Below are 20,260 nucleotides of genomic sequence, written 5' to 3' on the forward strand. Positions count from 1 at the left end.
TAGAAAAATGATAGTTAGGAGCTGATATTTTTTAAACCCAGCCTGTTACATGGCAGTTAGGAGCTGAAAGGCTTGGAGAGAGATAAAGTCGACAGAGAAAGTACCAGCCATAGTAAATAGACCTGATCATACCTAGACAAGTGGTAGAATTGCATCCCATTAGAAATATGGATAATTGGCACATCTGATAACACAGACAAGTCAAATATTTTAGTAGGGAGAGAAGAGCCATGTACCCAAGTCATAGAAATGGTAACACCGTTAAAAGGTCTTCTCCACACTCAAAACTCATTTAAATAATTCAGTTATTTATAATGAGATTTACACTTCCTTGTAAATCTAGTGCCCTGGTGCGCCCAAGGAACACTTGGCAAGGAACATTCCTGATCTGTCCAGCTCCACTCATCACACTATACAAACTTTAGCACCTGCAAATGCCACAAATCTGTGCCCTGATCTTAAAAAGTAGGTTTATGACATCACCAATTGCTTTGCACTTTTGAAAATTGTTTCAAGAAAATAAACTAGAGATAGTACAGAGGGCCTGTCAAGTTCTGTTGCAGAAAACACCAAAGGTAATTAGTACATGTCATCTGATATGTCCATCTGTCAGCTGAGAAACCAGAAACAACTTACTGTAGTTTCCAGAGGAATAAAGCAGAAAAAAAATAAAAAATTAACAACAGCTCGCAATGATTTTATCAATTCAGAGAAAAGATTTCACAAAATGTATAAATATCACTTCGAGTATATTCAAGAAATAGTGGAAGTGGGTACTTAGTGCATCCATGATGCATCAGGTTCCTAGTGTTTTTTTAAGGATGACATAAATATCCATTCTATCCACAGTTGATATCTTTGTGCAAGTCCACACAAGTACAAGTTTTCCCTTCCCCTTCTGAATGAACTTTTCAGACTGAAATCACCAGGTCTTCCAGACACATGCCTAGAGTTTCGAATCCAAGTTGAATGGTTAGCATCAATTGATAATCTCACTTTTACAAACTCTCCAACACATCAGACATAATAATTAAGGTCACTTGGGACAACAGTTAACTTTACATTTAAAAGTCCTGATGATGTGGGATTTCAGAGAACTGGTGGTCAAGGAAAAAAAATGGTCATTAAAGACTCTGAAGCATAGAACAGCAGGAAATATTGCACAATTTGGTGCAATAAGAAATAGCACCTGTATTAATCATCTGAACATCTAAAAACTTTTGTACATAAAATGGTAAATATATTATCATTTTCTTTTTCAATGTGGCAAAAAAAACTTCACTAAAGTTTTCATCAATTGCTCCTCATAATCAAAGTACCCTTTGTCATCAACAATTAAACACTTTATTGGTATAAGTGGGCGGGGTCAGTTTCTGGAGTACACCCTGGCAGACGGTAGGGCCAGCCCGACTCATACAAGGGCTACGCTGCCGCGTTGAGCGCCAGGCAGTAGAGGGCGCTGCTACAGACAGTGAGTCACAGTGACTCACTCTCTACAGCAGCGGTGGACAGCAATCGGCTTGATCCGCTCTCGGCCACCGCTGCCCGGCGCGCACTGGCGTCTCCGGCGGCAGTGACTATCTTAAATTCGTCGCCGGCCATGAGCCAATCAGAGCTCACGGACCGGCAGCTGAGACTCCTGATTGGCTGCCGGACCGCGAGCTCTGATTGGCTCGCGGGCCGGCGGCGAATTGAAGATAGACACCGCCGCTGGAGATGGAGGGGTAGGAAAGGCGCACGCTGCGCTCTCCTCCCCTCACAGAAGCGGTGAGCAGCACTTTTTTTTCAGGGAGGGGGAGGATCTGTGGGGGCATGTGTATCAGCTCTGGGAGCATATCTAGCACTGTAGAAGGCACTGTGGGGGCATGTATAGCAGCATTGGGGGCATATCTGGCACTGTAGGAGGCACTGTGGGGGCATGTGTAGCAGCCCTGGGGGCATATCTGGCACTGTGGGGCATGTGTAGCAGCACTGTAGGAGGCACTGTGGGAGCATGTGTAGCAGCACTGGGGGCATATCTGGCACTGTGGGGGCAGGTGTACCAGCACTGGGGACATATCTGGCACTGTGGGGGCAGGTGTATCTGCACTGGGGGCATATCTGGCACTAAGGGAGGATGTGTATCTGCACTGGTGGCATATCTGGCACTGTGGGGGCATATATGGCACTGTGGGGATATATGTATCTGCACTGGGGGCATATCTGGCACTGTGGGGATATGTGTATCTGCACTGGGGGCATATCTGGCACTGTGGGGATATGTGTATCTGCACTGGGGGAATATCTGGCACTGAGGATATATGCATCTGCACTGGGAGCATATCTGGCACTGTGGGGGCATGTGTATCTGCACTGGGGGCATATCTGGCACTGTGGGGATACATGTATCTGCACTGGGGGCATATCTGGCACTATGGGAGGATGTGTATCTGCACTGGTGGCATATCTGGCACTGTGGGGGCATGTATATCAGCACTGGGGGCATATCTGGCACTGTGGGGGCATGTGTATCTGCACTGGGGGCATATCTGGCACTGTGGGGATATATATGTATCTGCACTGGGGGCATATCTGGCACTTTGGGGGCATGTGTAGCAGCACTGGGGACATATCTGGCACTGTGGGAGGATGTGTATCTGCACTGGGGGCATATCTGGCACTGTGGGGGCATGTGTAGCAGCACTGGGGGCATATCTGGCACTGTGGGGGCATGTGTATCTGCACTGGGGGCATATCTGGCACTGTGAGGGCATGTGTAGCAGCACTGGGGACATATCTGGCACTGTGTGGGCACGTGTATCTGGACTGGGGGCATATCTGGCACTGTGGGGGCATGTGTATCTGCACTGGGGGCATATCTGGCACTGTGGGTGCATGTGTATCTGCACTGGGGGCATATCTGGCACTGTGGGGATACATGTATCTGCACTGGGGGCATATCTGGCACTATGGGAGGATGTGTATCTGTACTGGTGGCATATCTGGCACTGTGGGGGCATGTATATCAGCACTGGGGGCATATCTGGCACTGTGGGGGCATGTGTATCTGCACTAGGGGCATATCTGGCACTGTGGGGATATATGTATCTGCACTGGGGGCATATCTGGCACTGTGGGGACATATCTGGCACTGTGGGGCATGTGTATCTGCACTGGGGGCATATCTGGCACTGTGGGGATATGTGTATCTGCACTGGGGGCATATCTGGCACTGTGGGGGCATGTGCATCTGCACTGGGGGCATATCTGGCACTATGGGGGCATGTGTATCTGCACTGGGGGCATATCTGGCACTGTGGGGCCATGTGTATCTGCACTGGGGGCATATCTGGCACTGTGGGGGCATGTGTATCTGCACTGGGGGCATATCTGGCACTGTGGGGGCATGTGTATCTGTACTGGGGGCATATCTGGCACTGTGGGGGCATGTGTATCTGCACTGGGGGCATATCTGGCACTGTGGGGATACATGTATCTGCACTGGGGGCATATCTGGCACTATGGGAGGATGTGTATCTGCACTGGGGGCATATCTGGCACTGTGGGGGCATGTATATCAGCACTGGGGGCATATCTGGCACTGTGGGGATATGTGTATCTGCACTGGGGGCATATCTGGCACTGTGGGGATATATGTATCTGCACTGGGTGCATATCTGGCACTGTGGGGATACATGTATCTGCACTGGGGGCATATCTGGCACTGTGGGGATATATGTATCTGCACTGGGGGCATATCTGGCACTGTGGGGATACATGTATCTGCACTGGGGGCATATCTGGCACTATGGGAGGATGTGTATCTGCACTGGGGGCATATCTGGCACTGTGGGGATGTGAGTATCTGCACTGGGGGCATATCTGGCACTGTGGGGATATGTGTATCTGCACTGGGGGCATATCTGGCACTGTGGGGATATGTGTATCTGCACTGGGGGCATATCTGGCACTGTGTGGATATGTGTATCTGCACTGGGGGCATATCTGGCACTGAGGATATATGTATCTGCACTGGGAGCATATCTGGCACTGTGGGGGCATGTGTATCTGCACTGGGGGCATATCTGGCACTGTGGGGGCATGTGTATCTGCACTGGGGGAATATCTGGCACTGTGGGGGTATATGTATCTGCACTGGGGGCATATCTGGCACTGTGGGGATATGTGTATCTGCACTGGGAGCATATCTGGCACTGTGGAGATATATGTATCTGCACTGGGGGCATATCTGGCACTGTGGGGATATGTGTATCTGCACTGGGAGCATATCTGGCACTGGGGATATGTGTATCTGCACTGGGGGCATATCTGGCACTGTGTGGACATGTGTATCTGCACTGGGGGCATATCTGGCACTGTGGGGATACATGTATCTGCACTGGGGGCATATCTGGCACTATGGGAGGATGTGTATCTGCACTGGGGGCATATCTGGCACTATGGGAGGATGTGTATCTGCACTGGGGGCATATCTGGCACTGTGGGGGCATGTATATCAGCACTGGGGGCATATCTGGCACTGTGGGGGCATGTGTATCTGCACTGGGGGCATGTGTATCTGCACTGGGGGCATATCTGGCACTGTGGGGACATGTGTATCTGCACTGGGGGCATCAGTCATCCACTATCTCAATGTTACCCTGCCTCAGTCACCCACCATCTCCCTGTCACCCCTGCCTCACCAGTAACCTATTATCTCCCTGTCACCCACTATCACCCTGTACCACGGGGAGTACAATTGTGTAGCCACACCCCTTTCTTGTAAGAACACACCCCTTTTATCCCATCAAGGGGCGCCAAAATAGGTTTTTGCTTACTAAAAAAATAAGCTTGGGCCGGCCCTGGCAGACGGATTAATAAAGTTCAGTGATCATAGCTCACAAATGGTGAGACACCATGGAGAAAAAGAAAATGATGAAAATGCTTAAGTTGAAATCTCAATGACTGTTTGGTTCCTCTCATAATGATATCTGTAGAAATGCGTCCCTGATTCACAGATTTCATTAAGGCAGCAGTCTTTAGCTCTCATGCAGGACAAGGCCCAAATTAGTGTTATAATTCTGTCTTTGTATTCACAGGGTCCAATGAAGGCTGGAGTACTCTTTCTTTAGGGGAATCAGAGTCCGGGGCTGTGGGGGGTTCCGGCGGTGTGACTGCAACGTCAGGTGGCTTAACAATGGAAGTCTGCTCCCTCTTATCACCTTCTGAAGTGTTTGATACTAGTTTTTCTTCTGATCCACTGTCTTGAAATAAATCCATATCTTCTACGTTAAACAGCATCTTTATTAAGTCATCAGCTTGCACCCGTTCCTATGAAAAACATTAGGCACATGTTTAAGTACAATCACCCTGATGTGCCCTCACATGGGCAAACCATACGAACCAATCTTTGCAAATCGGCCCTCCACTTGGGTGCACTTTAGTGTTGCCCACACAAAGATCTCACTTACTCGCTCATTGTGTCTGGGATCGAGCGTAAACCACAATGCAACTGCACATCTCTGGCCCTTTGTCACCGCTTTCACTCCATGAGGATTCTCAGACCCAGAGGAGAACCCCACCATCCGTCCACACTGAGGCTTCACTTCAGCCTGAAGAGAAACAGAGCAAAACAGATTAAAACAGATTTAATTCAGGTGAATTCTATGGTAAACATTGAAAAACATGGATCAGGCAAACATGTATTCCCACAGTTACAAAGCACAAGCAGATTTTTTAAACACTAAGGCCGGGATGTATTAAAGGAAAAAGATGTTTTTTTTTTTTAACTGCATTTTCAAATATACTAACCCCAAGCCTCTCTCTTATTGATGCAGAGGGTAAAGCCAGCTTTTTTCTGGCGTTACCATATAGAAGTCTCCGGGCTTCTTACCATATCCCACTGCCTACTGCCGCTCACTCATAGATCCAATAATATCTAAAACTGAATTGATTTAATCTAGCGTACCTGGGTTGAATTTGTGTTGTTATGTATGGGAACAAATCATAATCAGAAATTTGCTCCCAAACCCTGGAAAATGGACAAACAGTCGTAGAGACAGGTTGGTTAACTCTGTTTAATTTAAACAGCTTATCTAAACAACAATTTTTGGCAGTTTTTCAGGGTTTGGGAATAAATGTTGATTGTCAGTTGCTCACACACGCACATTACCAGGTTTTCATACCAGCCAGCCATCTAGCTGGATGGTTGGATGAAAGTTGGTCTAGCGTATGGACAGCTTAGCACCTTAATGACCGACCAGTCAGAATACAGTTCTGTTGTACTATATATACACCAAGAGAATAGTTTTCTAACTTTGTGTAACCTAAATATTTCCCTAGGGAAATAAATATATTTTATCTTGTTTATATTAAATATTAGTAAAAACCATTCAAATAAAGCCGGAACTAAAGGAAGTCAAACTTTCCATGGCTCTTCCCCACACTGATCGAGTAGAATTGGAAGAAATCGAAGATGGTAATGGAATGTCAGCTCTAGGGTAAGCATGTGCAAAAACCATTCTAATACATATGGCCAGCATCTGCTTATTAGCAGGCCAGCCATGCTTGTGATATCCAAAAAGATAAAAAAGGCATCAGAACATCTGATAGAGGCAGTACGTTCTACACCGATATGCAGAGCCCGAAGCACATCCAAAAAACGTTCCTTTGCCGACAAGTCTAGTGAGACAAAGGCCGGAACCACAATCTCTTGATTAAGGTGAAAAGAAGAAACCATCTTAGGGAGGTAACCAGGTCTGGTTCGAAGACCCGCCATGTCATGGTGGAAAATCAGGAAGGAGGGAGGACAGGACAGTGCTCCCAAGTCCGATACCCTTCTAGTCGAGGCAACAGCAAGTAAGAAGAGAGTCTTGGCAGTCAGCCATTTGAGGTCCACCGACTCCAGAGTTTCGAAGGGGGCCTCCTGAAGAGCATTCAACACAACAGACAAATCCCATGGAGCCACAGGAGGGACATAGGGAGGTTGAATGCAAATAGCACCCTGAAGAAACCTATGTACATTAGGTAGTAAGGCAATCCTGCGTTGGAACCAAACAGACAAGGCAGAAATGTGCACCTTGAGAGAGGCAAGACGAAGGCCCAATTATAAATCTCTTTGAAGAGATGCCAGAATTCTGGAGGTTTGAAACTTAGTGGCATCATAACGTTTGGTAGTGCACCAAGTAAAGTAAGTGTGCCATACTCTATAGTAGATACGTGCAGAGGCCGGTTTACGGGCCTTAAGCATAATTTGAATGACGGCCTCTGAAAATCTTTTTGCCTTCAGGATCGCTTATTTAAGAGCCACGCCATCAAAGACAGCTGGGCCAGGCCTGGACGGATACGTGGGCCCGAAAAGAGGAGGTCCCGCCTCTCAGGAAGTGGAAGGGGTTGCCCTGCTGAGAGGCCCTGGAGAAAGGAGAACCAATGTCGTCTGGGCCACGTCAGAGCTACCAGAATTAATTTTCTTCCTTCTTCTTTGAACTTCTGTAGAACCCAAGGTAGAAGAAGTGATAACGGTGGGAAGATGTAAAGCAGAAGAGAGGCTGATGCGACTGACAATGTGTCAACGAATACCTAATGAACCCTAGTTTGTGTTCTGAAGACCAGAACCTTGTGATTGTAGCAAGGGGCCATGAGATCCACGTCTTGTAGGCCCCATCTGTCTGAACTCTGCCTCCCAGTTGAGTACGCCCAGAATGAATACCGCAGAAATTGCCGGTAGATGACGTTCGGCCCATTGGAGAATTTTGGACACCTTTTGCATCGCCATCTTGCTGCAAGTGGAAGGATTCATATACCATAGCGACGGAGATATGCTGTCATGACCTTTGTTAAAATGTGAGGTGCCATAGCCAGGCCAAACAGCAGAGCCTGGAATTAAAAATGTTGGTTGCCAACAGCAAACCGCAGGAACTGCTGATGCGAAGGAGCAATAGGAATATGCAGATATGCATCCTGTATATCTAAGGAATTTATGAAGTCTCCATGTCCCATGGCTAGAACTATGAAACGCAATGTTTCCATGTGATACTTGGAAACTCTCACAAACTTGTTCAGAGATTTGAGATTGAGAATAGGCCGATGTGACCAGTTGGGTTTTGGAACCAAGAAAAGGGTCGAGTAGTAGTCTCTGCACCATTGGGACTGAGGAACCGGCACAATCACTCCTGAGTGCAGGAGAGAACGGACTACAGACTGTAGAATTTGCATCTTTTTCGGGTCCGATGGTAGTCCTGTGGTGAAATACTGTTGAGGGGGATGTCCCTTGAATGAGACGGTGTACCTGTGAGAGACCACTTCTAGCATCTAAGCACCTGAAATGGTCATGTTCCAAAACCATGCGTAGTGCAGAAGTCGGTCACCCAGGGGGAGACCTGTCCGTGAGGCTGCAGGCTTGTCAGGCTTTGCGGCAGGTTGACGAGCTACCCAGGTTTGCTTGGCCTTGGGCTTAGATGGTTTTGCTGGGCAGGACTGTCTAGGGAATGACTGTCCTTTAGCTTTTACCTGTGGACAAAAGGGATGAAAAATAGCATTTCTGGCCCTATGAGCAGGATTGGTCGGAGGCAAAAAGGCCGTTTTGGCTTCAGCCAAGGATGTCACAATTTTATTTAGTTTATCTCTAAAAAAAAAAAAAAAAATCTCCTGTAAACGGTAGAATTTCTAAAGTTTTCTTAGAATCTAAATCTACCTTCCAGGAACATAGCCAAATAATACAGCGTGCTAATATGGATGTAGCAGACGCCTTAGTGGCCCACATGCCAGCCTCAGATAGTGCTTCCTGAATATAATGAGAAGCAGTATTAAGATGGTCAGATACATGCTGCCTTCATCCAACATATACAAAGGAAACTCATCCTCCAGTGCCTGCACCCATGCTTCAACAGCCTTTGTGGCCCAGGAAGCTGTCACAGAGGGTCTATGTATAGCCCCTGTGAGAGAATAAATAAGAATTTACTCACCGGTAATTCTATTTCTCGTAGTCCGTAGTGGATGCTGGGAACTCCGTAAGGACCATGGGGAATAGCGGGCTCCGAAGGAGGCTGGGCACTCTAGAAAGATTTATGACTACTTGGTGTGCACTGGCTCCTCCCACTATGACCCTCCTCCAAGCCTCAGTTAGGACACTGTGCCCGGACGAGCAGACATAATAAGGAAGGATTTAGAATCCCGGGTAAGACTCTTACCAGCCACACCAATCACACCGTACAACTCGTGATACTATATCCAGTTTGACAGTATGAAAACAACTGAGCCTCCCAACAGATGGCTCAACAATAACCCTTTAGTTAACAATAACTATTTACAAGTATTGCAGACAATCCGCACTTGGGATGGGCGCCCAGCATCCACTACGGACTACGAGAAATAGAATTACCGGTGAGTAAATTCTTATTTTCTCTAACGTCCTAGTGGATGCTGGGAACTCCGTAAGGACCATGGGGATTATACCAAAGCTCCCAAACGGGCGGGAGAGTGCGGATGACTCTGTAGCACCGAATGAGAGAACTCCAGGTCCTCCTCAGCCAGGGTATCAAATTTGTAGAATTTTGCAAACGTGTTTGCCCCTGACCAAGTAGCTGCTCGGCAAAGTTGTAAAGCCGAGACCCCTCGGGCAGCCGCCCAAGAAGAGCCCACCTTCCTTGTGGAATGGGCATTTACAGATTTTGGCTGTGGTATGCCTGCCACAGAATGTGCAAGCTGAATTGTACTACAAATCCAGCGAGCAATAGACTGCTTAGAAGCAGGAGCACCCAGCTTGTTGGGTGCATACAGGATAAACAGCGAGTCAGAGTTTCTGACTCCAGCCGTCCTGGAAACATATATTTTCAGGGCCCTGACAACGTCTAGCAACTTGGAGTCCTCCAATTCACTAGTAGCCGCCGGCACCACAATAGGCTGGTTCAGGTGAAACGCTGACACCACCTTAGGAAGAAATTGTGGACGAGTCCTCAATTCTGCCCTATCCATATGGAAAATCAGATAAGGGCTTTTACATGATAAAGCCGCCAATTCTGACACTCGCCTGGCTGAAGCCAAGGCCAATAACATGACCACTTTCCACGTGAGATATTTTAGATCCACGGTTTTTAGTGGCTCAAACCAATGTGATTTTAAGAAAACTCAACACCACGTTGAGATCCCAAGGTGCCACAGGGGGCACAAACGGGGGCTCAATATGCAGCACTCCTTTCACAATGTCTGAACTTCAGGTACTGAAGCTAATTCTTTTTGAAAGAAAATCGACAGAGCCGAGATCTGTACTTTAATGGAGCCTAGACTTAGGCCCATATTCACTCCTGCTTGCAGGAAATGTAGAAATCGACCTAGTGGAAATTCCTCTGTTGGGGCCTTTTTGGCCTCGCACCATGCAACATATTTCCGCCACATGCGGTGATAATGCTTTGCCGTAACATCTTTCCTGGCTTTAATAAGCGCAGGAATGACTTCTTCCGGAATACCCTTTTCCTTCATGATCCGGCGCTCAATCGCCATGCCGTCAAACGCAGCCGCGGTAAGTCTTGGAACAGACAGGGCCCCTGCTGCAGCAGGTCCTGTCTGAGCGGCAGAGGCCATGGGTCCTCTGATATAATTTCCTGAAGTTCCGGGTACCAAGCCCTTCTTGGCCAATCCGGAACCACGAGTATCGTTCTTACTCCTCGCCATCTTATTATTCTCAGTACCTTTGGTATGAGAGGCAGAGTAGGGAACACATAAACCGACTGGTACACCCACGGTGTCACTAGAGCGTCCACAGCTATCGCCTGAGGGTCCCTTGACCTGGCGCAATATCTCTTTAGCTTTTTGTTGAGGCGGGACGCCATCATGTCCACCTGTGGCCTTTCCCAACGGTTTACCAACAGCAGGAAGACTTCTGGATGAAGTCCCCACTCTCCCGGGTGTAGGTCGTGTCTGCTGAGGAAGTCTGCTTCCCAGTTGTCCACTCCCGGAATGAACACTGCTGACAGTGCTAGTACGTGATTTTCCGCCCATCGGAGAATCCTTGTGGCTTCTGCCATTGCCATCCTGCTTCTTGTGCCGCCCTGTCGGGTCACATGGGCGACTGCCGTGATGTTGTCTGACTGTATCAGTACCGGCTGGTTTTGAAGCAGGGGTCTTGCCTGACCTAGGGCATTGTAAATGGCCCTCAGTTCCAGAATTTATATGTAGGGAAGTCTCCTGACTTGACCATAGGCCCTGGAAGTTTCTTCCCTGTGTGATTGCTCCCCAGCCTTGAAGGCTGGCATCCGTGGTCACCAGGACCCAGTCCTGTATGCCGAAACTGCGGCCCTCTAGAAGATGAGCACCCTGCATCCACCACAGTAGAGACACCCTGGTCCTTGGAGACAGGGTTATCATTTGATGCATTTGAAGATGCGATCCCGACCACTTATCTAAGAGGTCTCACTGGAAGGTCCTCGCATGGAACCTGCCGAATGGAATTGCTTCGTATGAAGCCACCATTTTTCCAGGACTCGTGTGCAACGATGCACCGATACCCTTTTTGGTTTTAGGAGGTCTCTGACTAGAGATGACAGCTCCTTGGCTTTCTCCTGCGGGAGAAACACTTTTTTCTGTTCTGTGTCCAAAATCATCCCCAGGAACAGTAAGCGAGTGGAAGGAACCAGCTGTGACTTTGGAATGTTCAGAATCCAGCCATGCTGTTGTAGCACCTCCTGCGATAGTGCTACTCCGACCAGTAACTGCTCCCTGGACCTTGCCTTTATAAGGAGATCGTCCAAGTATGGGATAAATAAAAACTCCCTTTTTTTTTTTTTTTTTGAAGGAGTATCATCATTTCTGCCATTACCTTGGTAAACACCCTCGGTGCCGTAGACAGTCCAAACGGTAGTGTCTGGAATTGGTAATGGCAATCCTGTACCACAATCTGAGGTACTCCTGGTGAGGAAGATAAATAGGGACATGCAGGTAAGCATCCTTGATGTCCAGGGATACCATGTAATCCCTCTCGTCCAGGCTTGCAAAAACCGCCCTGAGCGATTCCATCTTGAACTTTGTTATGTAAGTGTTCAAGGATTTCCATTTTAAAATGGGTCTCACCGAACCGGCTGGTTTCGGTACCACAAACAGTGTGGAATAGTAACCCCGTCCTTGTTGAAGTAGGGGCACCTTGACTATCACCTGCTGGGAATACAGCTTGTGAATTGCCTCTAGCACAGCCTCCCTGCCTGAGGGAGTTGTCGGCAAGGCAGATTTGAGTAAACGGCGGGGGGGAGACGCCTCGACTTCCAGCTCGTACCCCTGAGATACTACTTGAAGGATCCAGGGATCCACCTGTGAGCGAGCCCACTGATCGCTGAAATTTTTGAGGCGGCCCCCCACCGTACCTGGCTACGCCTGTGGAGCCCCTGCGTCATGCGGTGGACTCAGAGGAAGCAGGGGAAGAATTTTGATTCTGGGAACTGGCTGCTGGTGCAGCTTTTTCCCTCTTCCCTCGTTTGACCCGCCTGCTTTTTTGAAGCCGAAAGGACTGTACCTGATAATACAGTGCGTTTCTTAGGCTGTGAGGAAACCTGAGGTAAAATATTTTCATCCCAGCTGTTGCTGTGGATACGAGGTCCCAGAGACCATCCCCAACCAATTCCTCACCCTTATAAGGCTCTATGTGCCTTTTAAAGTCAGCATCACCTGTCCAGTGTCGGGTCTCCAATACCCTCCTGACAGAATGGACATTGCAATAATTCAGGATGCCAGCCGGCAAAATATTCCTCTGTGCATCCCTCATATATAAGACGACGTCTTATGTTCGCAAAATAGTATCCCTGTTTGAAAGGGGTACAGACCACGCTGCAGCAGTCTGCAGGTCTCAGTCTAGTACCTGAGTGTGTAATTACAGACTTCAGGATAGCCTCCTGCTATTTATCAGCAGGTACCTTCAAAGTGGCCGTGTGACAAACGTGTGAGCGCCTTATCCACCCTAAGGGATATCTCCCAGCGTAACTTATCCTCTGGCGGGAAAGGGTACGCCATCAGTAACTTGTTAGAAATTACCAGTTTCTTATCGGGGAAACCCACGCTTTTTCACACTTCATTCACTCATTTGATGGGGGAACAAAACACTGTCTGCTTTTTCTCCCCACACATAAAACCCTTTGTTTTTAGTGGTACTTGGGTTAATGTCAGAAATGTGTAACACATTTTATATTGCCGGGATCATGTAACGGATGTTCCTAGTGGATTGTGTATATGTCTCAACCTCGTCGACACTGGAGTCAGACTCCGTGTCGACATCTGTGTCTGCCATCTGAGGGAGCGTTGATGGCATTTGAGACGTCTGGGCAGGCGCGGGCTGAGAAGCCGGCTGTCCCATAGCTGTTACGTCATCCAGCCTTTTATGTAAGGAGTTGACACTGTCGGTTAATACCTTCCACCTATCCATCCACTCTGGTGTCGGCCCACAGGGGCGACATCTCATTTATCGGCATCTGCTCCGGCTCCACATAAGTCTCCTCATCAAACATGTCGACACAGCCGTACCGACACACCGCACACACACAAGGAATGCTCCAATGAGGACAGGACCCACAAAAGCCCTTTGGGGGGACAGAGTGAGAGTATGCCAGCACACACCAGAGCGCTATATAATGCAGGGACTAACTGAGTTATGTCCCCTATAGCTGCTTTTATATAATTTATACTGCGCCTAAATTTAGTGCCCCCCCTCTCTGTTTTAACCCTGTTCTGTTTAGTGTAGACTGCAGGGGAGAGCCAGGGAGCTTCCCTCCAACGGAGCTGAGAGGGAAAAATGGTGCCAGTGTGCTGAGGAGATAGGCTCCGCCCCTTTTTCGCGGACTTTTCTCCCGCATTTTTATGGAATCTGGCAGGGGTAATATACATCCATATAGCCCTGGGGGTTATATGTGATGTATTTTTGCCAGCCAAGGTGTTTATATTGCTGCTCAGGGCGCCCCCCCCCCCAGCGCCCTGCACCCTCAGTGACCGGAGTGTGTGGTGTGCATGAGGAGCAATGGCGCACAGCTGCAGTGCTGTGCGCTACCTTGGTGAAGACTGATGTCTTCTGCCCCCGTTTTTCCGGACCTCTTCTTGCTTCTGGCTCTGTAAGGGGGACGGCGGCGCGGCTCCGGGACCGAACACCAAGGACTGGGCCTGCGGTCGATCCCTCTGGAGCTAATGGTGTCCAGTAGCCTAAGAAGCCCAATCCGGCTGCAAGCAGGCGAGTTCGCTTCTTCTCCCCTTAGTCCCTCGCTGCAGTGAGCCTGTTGCCAGCAGGTCTCACTGAAAATAAAAAACCTAAATCTATACTTTCTTTCTAAGGGCTCAGGAGAGCCCCTAGTGTGCATCCAACCTCGGCCGGGCACAAGATCTAACTGAGGCTTAAAGGAGGGTCATAGTGGGAGGAGCCAGTGCCCACCAGGTAGTCATAAATCTTTCTAGAGTGCCCAGCCTCCTTCGGAGCCCGCTATTCCCCATGGTCCTTACGGAGTTCCCAGCATCCACTAGGACGTTAGAGAAAATAGATTTTAGACAACTTTCAATACTTTTGTCTGTAGGTTCCTTCAGTGAGGTGACAGTGGTGACAGGCAGGGTGGACAATACCACGAGACGGGTGACATGAGAGTCCACTGGGGGTGGAGTTTCCCACCTGTTACAAATAGCTGCTGGCAGCAGATAGCAAGCTTAGATAACGGGAACTTTTTTCCGGGCGTGTTCCAGGGTTCCTGCCTAATTTCCATCAAATGATCAAAATGGGGAAATTCAGTTTTAATCACCTATTGCTTTTTAAACACCTCAGTTTTCTTAGCATTCGGTGTGGGTTCTTCCTCATCCGGAAGTTGAAGAATATGTTTAATTGCTTCCACAAGTGCAGAGACATCTACCAAAATAAGCGTATCCTCCTTCGTAGCACAGGAGATCATGTCAGAGAGCTATATGCTCACCTTCCTTCTCAGATGACAAATCTATGAGGACTGTGGATTGGGAGGATTAGGTAGCCTGCTTAGAGGAACCAGTGACATGCTTATGTCCTGTCAGAGCCTTCTGTCTAGTCAGAGTCTGATTTAATTGCTGCAGCTGATTAGATAGATTATCCGAACAAGGTGGATTTACCACTGGTACTATATAAAGAGGTAGTGCCATAGAGGGGCCCATAGGAGGCATAAGGTGGTCTACCAAAGTACCCAACAGTGCAGAAAAGGCCACCCAGGGAGGCTCCTGCAAGGGGGCAGGAGCAGTGGACTGACTAGGAGGTGTGTAACAGTTAGCACAGAGGCCATCATGTATTACATCCTCCACAGATAACCCAGCTGAATAAACTCTGAATGAGTGTAACACAGGGGATTCTGCCTATTTGCGTCCCTTTTTGTTAGACATGTCAGAATAACAAAGTGGACTCACCCTGCACAATATATGCAATGATATAAAAGTGCAAAGCGTGGTTTGTGACTAAACACAGATATATAAATATATACTGTGAGAAATGACACTATGGAAGCACCTGTGCCCTGGGTACAGAAATATCAGGGATTGATATAGGAGATACACTGAAAGTGAAAACAGACAGCAGAACTAGCACACAGTCACATACAATGCAGAGAATATACAATATTTCTGCAATGAACACTTGAATCACCTACTCAGCTTGTTTTGAAGCAGGTAGGATATATAAGTGAATGTAAAACCCTGGCGTAGCAGACATTTTTACAATGAGACTAAGCTCAACGTTCCCAGAGACCTGCCTGTTGCCTTGCTTTAAGATGGCTGCCCGGGTCTCTGTGAGGGAAGGAGGGAGAATGAGGCAGCTCAAGGGTGGAAAATCAGCAATAGATGGTGCCCAGAGCTGGGGGAGGGGCTACAGGTCAAGCACCACCTCCCCTATGCGGGTCTTCCATCCCTTGTACTATTGGGCCTTATTAAACAGGTATATGTACACCTAGGCCTGTGCCCATACTGCCCTGGTGGTCTAGTGGGGTCCCTGTCCTGAGACAGTGTCCACGCCATTGCCGCGGCATGTCTCCCTAGACGGCGGTGGTCTGCGATTTAGACACAGGTCCCGTAGAGGGAGCCCTATTAACTGCCCACGGTGTCGGCCATGTAGTCCTGGGGTCCCCGCAGCCAGCGGTGCTAGTCGCAGTGTGCGTCTCCTGCCGCAAGCACCCGCCTGAGTCTCTGGCCAAGCAGGAGTTTCGGCGACAGCAGGGGGGTGATGGAGCTGCAGCGCTGAAGTCAGCCTGACTTACGGCGCTGACAGCCCATGAGAGAAACAGAAAAAATCTAAGTAAAAAATAAAAAGCTTTTGTCACAGTGCACCTGCTTTCTGCAGACACCAATTCAAAACTGATTGCCTGTGCCTGGAGAAGTGGTTATAGAGGAGGGAAGCCAATCATTCTGGGGTACCCTTGAAAGATTTAACTGTTTGGTGCCTGGATTTTCATCCACCACTTCAACCCCCTGCTGAAGAAATTGATCATATAGAATACTAAATAATTATCTTTAGTGCATGGCTTATTTTAACTGTGAAAAGAAATAATTAAGATAATAGAAGGTAAACTATGCATGGTTTGGCAGAGGCCTGCAAAAAAGGAGCACTTCATAGTGATAATTGTGTGCATCATAAAATCTTGAGTCAACGCGACACATGTCTTTTGGATTTCTTTTTGAAAACGATCGCCACTCCAAGAGTCGGACTCAATTAGCCATGGAATCCGCCGACATTGCGTGTTATCTCCCACTAGTTGATTTCTGCTCACAGTCTATGGAGGTGGAAGCAGAAATCAGCTACATTAAATGGACAGATAAATGTAACAGAATCTCAGAGTCAAACAGAAATTGGCCCCAAATGTGTTTCAAAGAATCAGTCCTGTTATATAACTAATGTTAGTAAAATAAATACTTACAGTGATTGTTTTAGCATCCAACTCTGTAAAGTAGAAATGTCCTCCTTCAAAGTCTCCATTTAAATACAAAATGGCACTAAAAACAGGAGAGATCCACCAATTAGAAAGCTCAATGCATGACACATGTTACATTTGTAAGTGTTTAGCGGTAAAATGAATAAACACAGAGAACATATGTATATATTCATGTCACACCACACTCAACTGTACAACACAAGGGAATATGCTGGCACTATATAAGCAAATAATAATAATAATAATAATAATACTTGCCTACTTTTTGGCTTACATAAGGGATGTTCAAGTGGTACAGATGTAGCCATGTTCATCTTACTGCGATGCGGCATGCCAGAATGCGACTATGTACAGCTGGCGATTGCTCCATTAATTCAATTAGGAATTAATGGAGCGGTTGCCAAATGCGGCATCGCAAAGATGGGCATGGCTACATCTGTAGGTGCGGGTGGGGGGGGGGGGGGGGCATTACAGAAGGCACTCTCTTGTGTAATGCTACTCCTCAAGCTCCCACGCCACACACTTCCCAGGGACCTGGGAAGCTGGTCTACTCTCCCAGGAGTGATGGAGATATCCCAGAAATTTGGCAGTCTCCCACCATTCTAGTAGAGTAGGCTAATACTGTATGTGTCACACTGTCTGTGGCGTGAAGTCAGTTTGAAGTCTGCAAAAATAGCAGCAGATCATAACTAGAATTTCATAGCACTACTAGATCGGTGGTTCTCAACTGCAGTTCTCGAGTACCCCCCAACAGGTCATATTTTCAGCTGCACAATTTTTTATATTTATTTGAAAATAATATAAATTTTATATATATATATATATATATATATATATATATATATATATATATTTGTGAAAAATATATATAAGACCTGTCTCGCGCTGACACTATGTGGAGCTGCACCTTAGGGAAAATACCCCCTGTTAGATGGGGTATGATGGTTATGAATAACAAAAAAGGGGTGTTTCCCCAGGGAGCTTGTGATCTTACTAGGTATGTCAACAAATTTATCACTTATAATGGAATAGTCAAAAGAAATAGACTTATTTATTTTTAAAATAAAACACAGTAAAATGAGCTGTAACACATTAAATCCAAAAAGACAATCAATGTTTCATACATATATTGATGTTGGTAACAATTCAATTCAATCATATGTCAGTATACAAATGATCTTCCTTGAAGAAATGACAAAATCGCTGTCTTAACCCAACGCGTTTCGTCCTACAGACTTCATCAGGGGTATTTTATTTACAATCTAAACAGAAGATGAATACAAACATTACATCAATAGATCTTATCAATGATCAATAATATGTTCATATCAAAAATTAAAATGTATACATACCAAAAAAATCACAGTATGGACAAGTAACTTAATGTGTCTTCAATAGGCAAGTAAAAACACTTACAAAGTGATATCGAACTCGATTATACCACATGAAACATCTGTAAAATTATGACATAAGTTAAACTTGTACAATAGTATGCAAAAGAGGAAAATACAATCAAAGAGGAGGAGTTGAGGAATCCATTGAATCAAGGGAAATATACTTTGACATTAAAGGGTTTAGATCAACCTATTTGACATATGGTACTATTATATTTAATAATTCTATGGAAAAATGATAATGTATCCTTATAAGGACTGATCATATTTATCAGTTATAAGCTGGATGGTTTTGGAGGACGTCATACTATTCATATATGATATTACCGTATGGTTCCAAAATTATATTGGTATGATACAACGATACATACCTATTTAGCCGATTATTCAATACGACTCATTCTATGCTTGTTTAGTGATCCCCACTTGATAAGGAGATTTCTAATAACAACAGTGATGGAACCTATAATGACAAACCAAATTCCTTTTGCTGTAAGGGTACAGTACGTATAGATACTGGCCCATGGAGTTTATTCATACATACCAATAGTAATAAAGACAGCTCTTAGAGCAGCTTCCCACTAAATCGTATTGAGTTGTGGACAGAAAATCGTAATCGTGCCTATGTTGGAACAAAATATATGAATGAAAGACCCAAAATGTAAGTATTTTAATAATTCCGATCAGCTTTAATTAAATCAGAATTATAATAAAGAGGAATTGTTATCAAAATTCATTATTATTAATATCTATATTAGTCATGCACTATTATCATACATTCCCCAAGGAACAGACGTTTTTACCACAATTAGCTCATACCTAAATTATGTGGCTTAATGAGACTGGGAGATAAGCTTCCTGTCCCTAAACGTACTATAATAATGTGTCAGTGTAAATAAACTGACACTTCTAAAAGCATTGATCCTTAGACTTTCTTAGACCGATGTCAGTTGTATTAAAGTTTAAAAGGCTATCTATTTAGTTGGAACAACTTTATAACTATATATCACCATTGGTCATAGGTATCAAATATTTACAAAGCTGGGATTTAACCCCACACATTGTTACCAGCAATATTAACACTTGGATTATCAACAACATTTGCGATTACACACCAAAAACAAACTATAAAGGACCATGAAATCAGTATGCTTACCTCTACACTTTTAGCAATGCTTCTGGCTGCTGCATACAATTGGGACTAAATCCACTGGGTTTTTAAACCCCACTGTGTGTGACATCATATCCTGTCATAAAATGAACTAAAAATCGGATTTATGCCGTTATTTAGAACTATTTAATATACATGGTAGGGTGTGATATTAAATCTATTGGAGAAGGATTATAATCATATAGCTGTAGGGTTAATTGTTACAGAACCCTGAAGGTTTATAGAAAAAAGAATAATTGCGTTCCATTGTCCTACATGGCGTGCGTTCCACCGTCATAATCCGACTTCCTGCATTCAAAAATGAATGGTGGCTATTCATTTCCTACATGGCGTGCGTTCCACTGTCTTAGTGGGGCTTCCTGCACCGCCACGTATCGCTGGGACAGCACGCCTACATGGCGCAGCTCCCCGACGCGGTGCCCCCTTGGCAACCGAATATTGTCATGACGCGCTTCCGCCTTCCGGCGCGTCATGCGTGTCAATGGTGCAAAGACTTCCTGTGTGTGCGTTTCAGGCATGGGCTTCCTAGGCATCACGGGCACGGATGGATTTGATATACAATCCCAGGGATGTTATATTATTATTGATATATCTAACCATTGGAACCAGAAATATTGGAGGTTTCATATATATAAAATCAATCCACATTCTTAGGCCCAATTAAGAAACCGTAACGATATAAATGCGATAGCTTAATATATCTTAGAATAAATATATTATTTTAAACACTCATTATTCTAAACACACATGTATGTGAATTGAACCTATTTAAATATTTGTACTACTAAACACAAACTACTAATATTAATTCTTATCAAATAAGA

At 46.0% G+C, this 20,260-nt stretch overlaps 1 protein-coding gene across 1 annotated transcript in view; it reads right to left on the bottom strand.

Annotated features, from left to right (window-relative positions):
* Positions 1-676: 676 nt before the first annotated feature.
* Positions 677-20,260, bottom strand: part of P3H1 (prolyl 3-hydroxylase 1) — a 355,045-nt gene continuing 335,461 nt past the window's right edge. The window contains exons 13-15 of the mRNA XM_063942954.1: positions 16,857-16,932; positions 5,451-5,591; positions 677-5,310 (exon numbers count right to left, since the gene is read on the bottom strand). Coding sequence (XP_063799024.1) covers positions 5,053-5,310; positions 5,451-5,591; positions 16,857-16,932 — 475 coding nt within the window. The 3' untranslated portion in view covers positions 677-5,052. The remainder of the gene's footprint in view (positions 5,311-5,450; positions 5,592-16,856; positions 16,933-20,260) is intronic.

The sequence above is a fragment of the Pseudophryne corroboree genome, chromosome 10 (genome assembly GCF_028390025.1).
Source record: "Pseudophryne corroboree isolate aPseCor3 chromosome 10, aPseCor3.hap2, whole genome shotgun sequence".
Lineage (NCBI taxonomy): Eukaryota > Metazoa > Chordata > Amphibia > Anura > Myobatrachidae > Pseudophryne > Pseudophryne corroboree.